At 43.1% G+C, this 11,624-nt stretch overlaps 1 protein-coding gene across 5 annotated transcripts in view; it reads right to left on the bottom strand.

Moving 5' to 3' along the window:
- The window catches only part of LOC147019566 (transcription initiation factor IIA subunit 1-like), a 97,150-nt gene that overhangs the window by 11,293 nt on the left and 74,233 nt on the right, over window positions 1-11,624 (bottom strand). For 4 of the 5 annotated variants that reach the window (XM_085894136.1, XM_085894133.1, XM_085894135.1 and 1 more), the window contains 4 exons: window positions 8,497-8,575; window positions 5,594-5,817; window positions 5,178-5,252; window positions 4,580-4,756 (listed from right to left, as the gene is read on the bottom strand). In XM_085894136.1, coding sequence (XP_085750262.1) covers window positions 4,580-4,756; window positions 5,178-5,252; window positions 5,594-5,817; window positions 8,497-8,575 — 555 coding nt within the window. The remainder of the gene's footprint in view (window positions 1-4,579; window positions 4,757-5,177; window positions 5,253-5,593; window positions 5,818-8,496; window positions 8,576-11,624) is intronic. The other variant, XM_085894134.1, reaches the window with a different exon arrangement.

The following is an 11,624-nucleotide window of genomic DNA, read 5'->3' as shown; positions in this document are numbered from 1 at the left end:
AGATTACAAAAAGCGTGGTGTTGGCTTAACGGTTAAGGTGGCTGCTTAAGATTCCAGGGTCATGAGTCCAAGCCACGTTCTACCATTGAATTAACACCAGGTGGGGTTGACTCAGCCTGTCATCGTTCCAAGGTCAGCAAAATGAGTACCAGCTTACTGGGGTAATTTCTGGGTTAACCTGAGTACCACCTGCCATCCTTCTGAAGTCAGTAAAATGAGCACGAGCTTACTGGGGTAATTTCTGGGGAAACCGGCATTGGAGTAGCGACCTGTCCAGGACTGTACGCCTTGGCAGCCCTATACGCCTTACAGGCCGAAAGGAATAGTATTGTTTAGACTGTGGAAATTCGAATTACACCATAAAGGACACTCAGGTGAGATATCTCCATAGGTACATGTGCAGTTCACCCAAACCCGTTGTATCGAGGGAATTTATGTGATCCATCCGGGCTGCGACGCTTTGAGTTTGGCGTTTTTCTTTTTCTATCTTTTATTTCAAACACACAACATTTCAACAACCACGCCATCCACACTGCAACCATGCCACCTCCACCATCTACGCTACTACATTTTCACCACTACGTCCGCTTCCGAACGGCAAACAAAGGCGCAAAGGAGGGAACTGCGAGCACACGTGGGTCTTCCCGCCTGTTTTTCCCGCGCTTGGTGTGAAGGAAGAGGGGGGGGGCAGCTCGCCACCGATTGGTGGATGACCAGCGTGAGGCGGTCGGGGAGAGGGAACGCCCCTCTTCGAGAACCCTCTCGAAGGAGGGTGGAGCCGAAAACGGGGGCGCAGTGAAGGGCGGAGCCCCGGGCTATAAAAGTCGGACACGGGCAGAGCGCTCTCTCTCTCTCTGGCTGACTTCGTCTTCTTCTCTCTCTTCCTCTTCATCTCCTCTGCGTGGTGGCCACTGGCCTGGTCTTCTGTGGTCCGGTCCCGAAGCCCCGCTGGCGGGACGGAGCATTTGCCATTCCCCACACCATGACCTCGAGCAACCACGTTCCCCCCCCCCCCCCCCTTTCTGTCCGCGCTGAGATAGCGCCGGAAACCCCGTCCGTGGCGTCGAGCGGCCAACATGTGCCGGCATGAGGCACGCCGGAGAGGACTCGCCTACCACGCCAGGGATCGGAGTCGCGCCAGGCGCGACCACGCCGACGGATGTGGGAGAGGGACTCGACGGCCCAAAGGGAAGTCACCATTTTCTTTTCGGGTTTTTTTTTGTATGGAACTTGTGGCACCGTGTCTCGTAAAGTAGAACTGTTTAAGTGTTGCCGTGTGTGCGCGTATCCGGTTGTAGCTCTGCATTTTTACTTTTGTGTTGGCTGTTATATGTGCATTTTGATTATTGTATGGCTGTAAATACGTGCCTTCCGTGCTGGTCTGTGTGTGTGTGTGTGCGTGTGCGTGTGCGTGTGCGTGTGTATAAACGTGCTTGTGTGAACTTGTTCCCCGTTTCGCTGCGTCCTTTCCTTCGTTTGAATTTCCATCTTGCTTCACGTAAGGGGTTCGCAGTGGGTGCAACATCCCGGTAATTAATCTGAACCGTCCAGGCCGATGATAACACCGCTCGGTTATCCCGATAGCACGGAACGGGCCGCCCAAGCAGCTCGTGTCCGGAGTCGACCTGTGGCGAGGTACGATCACCCGGTTTACCATCGGCGTGGGTACTTAGGTAGGTCGAGTTTGGCAAACAACCCTATCCTACGCGGGTGGCCGATTGGCATGATTGTGGTGAGGTCGAAACGCCCACCCGTGACTGGCTCCGGGCAATAGTTCCCGGAGGGTCACGACTGAATTGTCCGTCCGGTGGGCGACGTGCCACGATTCGAGTTACATGGCCGTCCGCACGCCGGCGGGCGCAAATTCGCAATAGTATTATTATTATTAAAGATTGCAAAAAAGCATCGAGTGATTAACTTTCTGTGTGGGGCTCGCCTGAATGTTTTGAACAATTTTGTTTATTGTAACTCCATAATGTGAAGTCGATATCAGAAACGTCTGTGGACAACCTGTAATGGAAGGAAATACAACTCCGAGATACCACAGAAACAATGGTGTTCATTTCCATTGGTCAAATGGTTAACTTAAAGGTCCCCTGACATGCCAAAGTACATAAATTTCATTTATATATGTCCTTCAGGAGTTTTTCATCGTGATTTCAGATATGATGATGTTTTTTCACAAAACTCATTCTGTAAAATATAAAATTAACAAAACAAACCTCTTCGGGAACGCCCCTAAAAATTCTCCTGAAAGGGGCGTAACCAACATGACGTCACGTACAGTATGTCAAAGGCTGCACGTTAATTACTCGGGTTAGTGGTCTACGTGATTGTATATTGCCTTCCTGTGCGTTTCCACATTTGATTGGTCGACTCAATCACTTCGTTCATTTCTGCTTTAAAAAAAAATAAATAAAATAAAAAATCGAACATTTGGTTTTGAATAATGGATGGCATGGACTTTGATTTGTCGGGTAGCGACAGTGAGTGTGAGAGAAATGAAGGATTTTGGTCTGAATCACATGGAGAATTGTCCGATAACATAGTAGCGGGAGGTGAAGTTCAGGCAGCTGGAAATGAAATACGATCTTACCAGTTCGAGCCCGAAGCAGGACAAGCAGAGAAAAATGGCGATGAAATTCCCGGAGTTCATGACGATCGGGAGGACATCGAAGGAAGACTCGGAAATAACAACGGGTTGGACAAAATCCTATTCGTAATCCAATAATGTAAATTCGACTTGCATACTGCTCGATATCAGAAATATTTTAGTGAGGTGACGTGAACCAGTGCAGCGCAGCGGACATGTTGCTTCGCGGCGAATTAATCACAAACAAGGCCGGCGCATGTCATCGGCCGTATCTCTCCGCGCATAAAACGAAGCAATCTCGCTGTCGGGATATGATGAAAACGTGTGTGCAGAACACACCTTGCAATACAATTGTCTCGAGTAGTCCGATAAATCTGACGTTCTGTTGCATTTTTATTTATTTTATTCCTACTGTCGTCATGTAGCACCAGTAGGGAACAATGAAGAAAACAAAATAATAAAAGAAAGCTACAGCACGTCAGATTTATCGGCCTAGTCGGAAGGACGACGGATTTATCGGACTAGTCTAGACTCTAGAGTTGACAAGTAACTTGTATTAGGATGCACACAATGTATAAGTCAATGCGTAAGAGTCCCGAGGCTATGAGGCCGTGTAATAGGACAGATAAATTTGTCTTTCATAGTTGTGCCAACATTTTTTTCCCTTTTCTTTTATAACAGCATTTTGGCTAATTGTTAATGAATAGCAAGCCAATGGAAGTAGTACCTTCACTTTCGAATAAACCCATGTATGTCGAGTGCATCCATACCTGGCTTGCATGTATGTGGAATCGTACCTATCCCAGCAGGATGGTTTCAACGAACAATTCAATAAGCTGCAAAATGTGGGTGCAGGTTTTTTACATTGTTTGATTTTAAAATTATCTCCTTGCGCCTTGAAATGATGCAATATTAATCGTTAGTATTTTACTTGTATGTCCCTCTATTTTTTTAATGGAAAGGTTCAAAAGCCAAATTTTATATTTTGTGTACTGGTATAGCCCTTTATTGTGCATACCTGTATTGGATTTGTACACGACTATGACAAGGTAGTAAAGGGATAAATAATTACCTCGTGATTGTTGTGCATACACGGCTCAGAAGCAGAATTTCTTGTCTCTGTGTGTGAGGAATGAGGGGTTGGGATGAATAGAGGGATGAATAGAGGGATGAATAGAGCCCGTGATCAAAGTCACTGTCTTCAAAGTGGGCGTTGCAAATGACGCTCGTATCGCTTGGGCCTTTCCAGTTTCCCCTCATCAACTTCACTTTAGATGTCCATATTCTCTGACGATTATCATCTTTCGGGAATACATGAAGGCTTACACCGTCTTTGCTTGTATTGCTGAATCCTGCTACGATACATCTTGCAGGCATTTTCGAAAGTACGGCAAAAACTATTTAAAACTTTCGCGAAACAATCACTGGAATTAAGACGATCACAGAGATTGCACTAACATGTGCAAAATGCATTTGTACGTACTGTATAAGGCGCGCAACATCTCGACTCTCGAGTCAATCCACTCTGTGCGAGTTACTGTGTGACGTCACGTTGCGATTCACTGAAGTCCATTTTTTTAGGGGCGGGGCATAGCACGTTGTGAAAGGTTCCAGAAATGATCGAAATATTGCTGTAATTATCCCATTTTTGATTAAAAAAAAATAAACATGGGTGATTTCTTCACTTGGAAGGTCAAGTTAATATATAAATAACAAGTTTATTTTTCATGTCAGGGGACCTTTAAGGAAGGATAAAACAAAACTTCATCAGCTTTGGTCACCAACCTCCCATCCCTGCCAAATTTTCTGTTGGTTGGACAATAAATAACAATACAAAGGCTGTCAGCACAACATCCCCTATTGTAAGCCATGCTTCCACTTGCCATGGACAATAATAGTTCCAACATTCTCATCCCAATTGAAACATCATTTAAACCATGAAAATTAGAGCCATTGCAATCATCTTCCTTACTGTCTTGGTCTTACCTCTTCTCCCGCATCGTCTTCCTCTCCAAGATCCTCATCCTTATCCTTATCCTCATTTTCATCATCATCCTCTTCTTCGTCAGAAGAAGTGTCTCCAACTCCATCAACTTGAACAAGCACCTGAGCTGGTTGTCCTGATACAGAGGCAGAGGCTGATGGAGTGGATACAGCGATGACCTATGATGGAAGAACAGTGTTGTATTAGTCTTGCTCTTTCAATTTGAATTCATATTACTGTATGGGTAACAATGAAGCATGTTGATATTGACAGCCATGAACAAAAATGTTTTGCTCCGTTTCAGGACCCATGATCGCTTGTTGGTTATCCACTGACTGGTTTTAGTTCTGAATACCTCATCATATCAGTACACATTTCTGTCAAATGTCAGAATACACATCACTTTCAAAAGGCAATCTGAGAAGACACTACAAGTTTTCGATGTTGAAAGTACTGCACTCAAAATTCTGAATTACTGAGAAATTAAATGGGGAAAGATGAGATAATCCCACCATGCTATTACTTACTAACATCAGCACCTTGGAAAAAATAATCCAAAATTAAGGAACAATGTGAATGACAAGCAAAGAGAAATTAAACCTGGGAAAGAGTCGCACTCTTGCCCACGGGTGCCTGGGCCAAAGCCTGCTGAGGTCCATGTACTGGAGCAATTACCTACAATGTAAATCGGGCACATGAATAGGCAGTTTGAAAGACCTCTGAAAGATCAGTTAAAATATACGTATATAACCAAGGAAAGCCGTATAATAACCAAACAATTGATTATACTCAGGAAATTCATAAAAACACATTTAGAAATGATGTCATTGAATAGTTTGGTTAAAAGTCCAATAGAGACAGTAAACTGTCACAAGAAGTTCGGCCGTATAGATATATCTGCTCAACAAAGTGGCACAAGGACAACTCAAATGAAAAGCTGTTCAAATCAAAAGCTCAAATTATTGCCCCAAGCAAGATGAACTTGCATCATCAAAGCTGAAAACGGATTCCCTTACCTGTTGGGAGATTGAGATCGGTTGCCCAAGTTGGGTTGTGACCTGTGGACCCGTTACTGCAGGCCCCGTGCCGACTGCTTGGGGTGCCAAGGCAGGCGAAGTTGTTGGTGCCGTTGTATGCATCAGAACCTGCTGTCCACCCACAGATGTGATAATAGTGGGCTGCTGCAAGATAAGTTGCTGCCCTTGTGGTGTCATCATCACTTGCTTGTACATCTGACCAGCTGGAAGAATGGCAGGCATGGTACGAGCCTCATTACTATGTTTACAGGTGAAGATTCCTCAAACAATCCCAAAATCCATTTGCAACGACAATGGCACTCGGTAGAGCACATACCCCTGCCAGCCTGAACAGCATATCTGTTATTTTTAATGCACGGTCTCGGCTCGTGGAAGAGCGGGACACAGAATCGATCAGGACACAACATAACAAAGGGAATAGCATGCAGGAGAAAGGGGAAAAGTCAATAACATGGCGGAGGGAGAAAGTAGATGGAAATGGACAAACAGGGGATGCAGGTTACGATCAGGGGTATGGGAGAACGCAAGGAGTGGACAAGATGGATACATCAGCAAAATTCTGAGAGGAGTTGGGGTGGTTGAATAGGTGTAGAAAAGATCATGGTTTTGGATGAGGGATGACTTGAGATGGTGGTGAACAGCTGTCTTGAAGATCTGGAGGGAAGAATGAGATGGAAGAGAGTGTAGAAGGTGGTTCCACAGGCAGGACAAAAAAAAAAAGAAAAAAAAAAAAGAGGAATAAATGAGTGGAGGTGAGCAGTGGTTCTGGATTTAGTCAGTTTCCCGAGTCGGGGGTTCATGCTGGAACACGTGTGTCCAGCAGATACCTGTGGGAGACAAAGCACAGAGAGGGCAGAGGGTGCGAGACCAGAAATGAGGTGGAAGAAGACAGAGAGACCACTGACCTGTCAGTGATGGCGAATAAATAGGTCCATAATCTCAGCTTCATTACGAGATATTCCAATGATTTTGAATTCATCTTGTCACAAACCCAACCTGTCTGCAAAGCTTAGTCCGAATCAGTCTCCAACTTTTTGAGAGAAAGTGCTATACAGTATCACATTTTGGCCTTATCTCTCAATGGTGAAGAATCACTTTAAAAAAAAATTATACGACCTGGATCTTCACCAAAATCCAATCAATTTGTCCTTGCCAAACACCCAACCTGTCCGCCCAAATTTTGTCCAAATCTGTCCATAACTTTTTCAGATATCCTGCTCATTGACGATCAAACAGAACGAGACAGACAGACAGACAGGAATGAAAACAACTCCCTTCCACCTTCAGTGGCAGGGGTAACAATTGAAAAGACACTGCGACAACTGTAGTGTGCAACCAAGTGCTGAGACTTGACGACTTAGTTCCTTGACTCGGTGTATAGTTTCCCCAAACATTGAGTGCACTGGGCGGTTTTGGGTTTAATTGGACCATACGTGTCACATGCACCACGCATGGGAAGAATGTGGTTACGACTGTTATGGAGTGATCAAACGAGCACTATTAATTAACTCAGCCATGTGGCCTCTTTTGAGCTGATTGCGCGTGCACACAACACGAGTTAAAAGTGACCATTCTTGAGAATGCGAACTGCTGGCTGTATGGAGTGATAATGAACACACCAAACATCTCACTGCATTTCATTTGTTGCCTGTATGCACAAACATATAATTAATGAGAAAATAATAAAAACAGATGATAACAAAAGGATGCAAGTTGGGTTCTGACAAAAGTCAGATTGGGAGTGAAGAAAGGCAAAAAAAAAACCCCAATTTTTTTTTTGTTTGTTTTTGTTTTTTGTATTCCAGTTCAACCTTTCGTAAGATCATATTCACCGAGTGAAATACAATCATACATTAGCAAAGTTTTACAGGCAATACATGCTCAGATGTACACAGGTATATTTGATTGGGAGTGAAGGGGAGAGGGGGTGGTTGGTGGGAAGAAATGGTAGTGGGGAAAGTACAATATATGGTGGTGAGGTCAGAGTGGGAAGGAAGGTGGAATAGAGACTCTGTGAGAATGGTGGGATGCAAGTTTTCGGATGCCGGTACTCCAAAAACATTTTTTTTTTAATATCAATATAATTTTTATAAATTAACATATATTTGTAAATTTAAAGTTATTAATAAAATACATTTTTATTCGTCACGTGGTGGTTGGGGCTGGCAGGATAACCTGGATGTATGCACACTCACCTCCGAGTTGTCCAGCCTGGTTTTGAATCTGGCTCTAGCTATGTATTACCACCGTGGTATTTCGCATTAAGAGCGATAAATCAATATGTCCCTCAGATGGACATTAAACTGGGTGCCCATTCTCTAGGCAATGGACATTAAAGATCCAACGGTATCCTTTGCAAAGAGTAGGCAAGCTATCGCTGGCACCCTCAGTCGAGCACCCTGCATCAAATGAGTGACCTGTAACGCGAACCAAGAAACTGCTTTGGCAAAAACCAACACTTTGTATTGAGCATGGTGAATAGTAATAATAATACTGATAATAATATTTGGAATAATAATAACAATAAGATATAAAAATTAAATAAAAATCTTCAAATGCGAGTTTTAAATTGTCAGGCCATTTTGTTGTAAAGTGGCAGAATCTGTTGAAAGGTATAACACAAACAAAAAATTTAACAAAAACCCCTCCAAGTCAAAAAATTGAAGAAAAAGTCAAAAAGGGAAAGCACGTCAATCGAGGCAATTTAGAGGAACAATATCACTTCAATAACATTGTTAAATATCGATATACCTTAATCTGCAATACCAAAAGAACTTCACATTCAAATTGATGCCATAACCTCAAAATGTATCAACAAATCTTGAAAGGAGAGAGTGGAGAAGACACGCAGTGAAACAAAAAAAAAACAAAGTTCACCATACCCTGAAGATTTCCAGTGATCTGGTATGGTGGAACAACCCCTTGCGGAAGCGCCATCGTTGCTGCAGCAGCAGGTTGTGTCTGCAAGAGGATGGGGATTCGTAGGATGACCAAGTTGTGATTAAACCTTTTGGCACAACCTCAATTTCAATTTTGTGCAAACAACATGCTCCAGCACTGCACAGCAAAACAAAACAAATAAATAACATAATAGATTCAAACTAGTGCTGGAACACGGAAGTAAGAAAACTCGGTTTGGATTTGCATCGGTAATTTTGGCAAACAAAATTGGTGCAGTTTCAAGATCCCAGATCAGCTCGGAACTCGGTTAATTGTGCATTTTTTTTTTTTTAAGGTTTGTATCTTGGTCACATTCACCACTGAAATCTAGTGAAAAATGGTACAGAACACCCAATGAGCAGTCAGCTATTCACTTTGTGGTTACCTTTGATTCACATAATAACTTTCCCGAAGGTGGAGAATGCACATGACGAAGTGCAATGAAGAAGCGTGCCGTGGGCTGTGCAACACTGTGCAGCAATCAACTCGCAAAAAAAAAAATAAACTAGAACTGCCACTTTATAACTGCTGGCAGTGATGACCGGGTACCCACATGTCTGCCTTTGATACAACATGGGACTTTCTGCAGATGACAGTCACAAAGTTTCGCTTTGATCGGGTAAGTGGTTCCAGAGAAAACGATATTTAATATTGTTCTTGAATCAAACATGGCTGCCAAACCATGTGACCTATCAATTAGAAATTAACAAACTTATATTCCCTACTCGTGGGCAATACGTTTGTGAAGTTTCCCCTTGATCTGACAAGCCGTTCTGGAGAAGATGTTTGAAGGTTTACGGTAAATTGAAGATGGCCGCCAAACCGTATGACCGATCAATAAGAAATTAACAAACTTGATAAAAGACCTCATGGGGAATGTGTGTGTAAAGTTTCGCCTCAATCTGTTCAGCCGTTCTGGAGAAGATGTTTGAAGGTTTACGGTAAATTCAAGATTGCCGCCAAACCGTATGTCCGATCAATAAGAAATTAACAAACTTGATAAAGGACCTCATGAGGAATGTGTGTGTAAAGTTTCGCCTCAATCTGTTTAGCCGTTCTGGAGAAGAAGATTAAAAAAAAAAAAATTCCCAAAACAAGATGGCTGCCGAACCAAGTGACCTATGACGTCATAATATATTTTTTCTACGGTGAATTGTTGTGCAGATGAGGCTCAAGAAATTTCAGATTTTTCCGATGCAGCGTTGTACCTAACGAATTTTGACCGGCACACCTCTTGACCGATGACCTCACAGAAAAATCACCCGTTCCCCTTGAGGAGCTTATTCAAATGTATGAAGCGAAAACATTTTCCATCGCACCGTTTCAGAGATACAGAGGTCCAAAGTTTTTCGTTTTTTTTCAAGATGGCGCCCGTAACACGTGACCAATGACGTCACAATTACCAATTAAGTTTGCTATCAAAAAAGATACATACTATGGTGAAAATTTCGTGCCGATCAGACTTACCGTTCCTGAGAAAATGATTTTTAAAGCGAAAGAACCCACAAATTGCCGGCGGAAAAAGAATAAAGAATAATAAATAATAAGAAAGAATACGTAATAATAATGAAATAAACAGAGAAAAACAATAGGGTTCCCTGTCAGAATGACAGGGTACCCTAATAATAACAATATAATCCAGGAGAGCAATTTACAGCTTTTACAGATCTTATAAAAAACCATTCTCTGGAGAAGGGCAAGGTTTCGCACTGAGCGACATAAAAACGTGTTCGCACATTTAATATTTTGCAGAGCAGGCACAAGACACATGAAAATCTCAATGATGTTAACCATGTGACACCCCAGAAAACATTTACATCGGCAGCAAATGACTCTCGGTGAAACCAGAACGGAAGAGAAACGGGCATCAAAACAATTCACTTCAAACTTACGTTTACGAACTTGATGTAAATCAGACAGATCCAATTAATTACAGTATGGAATCAATTAAACACGGATCTCAAAATACGATGGGAAAGGACAGTTAAATGAATGCAGAGATTAGTAAATTGATGGCCTCCTGGAGCAATGGATATTTTTATTTATTATAATCTCCGGCCAGAACATCTGTCTAACCTCAAGATTGAACTTTCAAATTTGTCGCCCTCCTCTAAATCCTCATGGCACCTTGTTAATTCTGTCTCTGGTGGATGCTCCCCTTCCATCCCTTCCCCCTCTTGAAATGGCACCACAGCGGACTCTGCTCGTGAGAAAGGCGAATGAATAAATTCTGTTTGCTTCCAAAACTTGTGTCCCCAACTCCTCACTCTCGGTACCCATCCTTCCCTGTCATACCCAACTGCTCCTGGACTCTGTCTCTTGCACCTAAGAAGGTGGAGAAGATTCTGGAAAGCCTCCACTCTGATTTTGTAACTGGACCGGATGGCATCAGCTTTTGCAACTGGACCTAAAAACCTGCTCGGCTGCTCTTGCACATGCTCTGCTCTTTGTTTGTGGCTACATTTATTCTAAATAATTTTCCATCTGCTTGGAAATCAACCAACATCAGTGTATGACATAAAACGGTGCAACATCTGATCCGCCATAACTACAGACCTATCAGCTTACTTCCAATCATCAGCAAGGTCATGGACTCAATCATCCCAGTTGATATGAAATCCTTCCTTTTCTCCATCAGCCTCACCTCAGGTCACCAATTCAGATTCAGCCAAGATCACTCCATTGTGTGTATGCTTCTACTCATATGACTGCTCATAAAAGCCATTCCCTCAAGAACTGTGTCCTGAATTATTGTCAGTTCTGTTGGTGGCATAAGACTGCTGAGGTGTTTGGACAGCACTAATTGGTTATGCAAGTTAGATCTCAGACGTGGTTACGCAATGTTGGTTTCGCTCGACCGACTGACTCAGGTCTTTCGTGTGACCGCCGGCACAGTACCCATTCGCACTCAGACTTTTGCTTATGGTAACATGACTGGGTGTGGGATCATGTGGGAAGTTCTTGGACGACTGATGATCGTCGTGGTCTCTTCAAGACATGCCATGTCCTCTTGGAGTTATCCAGAGGCAATGTCCATCACACTGGTGTCAGGATTGCAAATTTGGAACCA

This window comes from Eptatretus burgeri, chromosome 9 (assembly GCF_056783735.1).
Source record: "Eptatretus burgeri isolate ZD-2024b chromosome 9, Ebu_testis_v1, whole genome shotgun sequence".
NCBI classification, from domain to species: Eukaryota; Metazoa; Chordata; class Myxini; order Myxiniformes; family Myxinidae; genus Eptatretus; species Eptatretus burgeri.
Note: the sequence above shows the minus strand (reverse complement) of the source record. Positions and strands in the feature narration are given on the sequence as shown.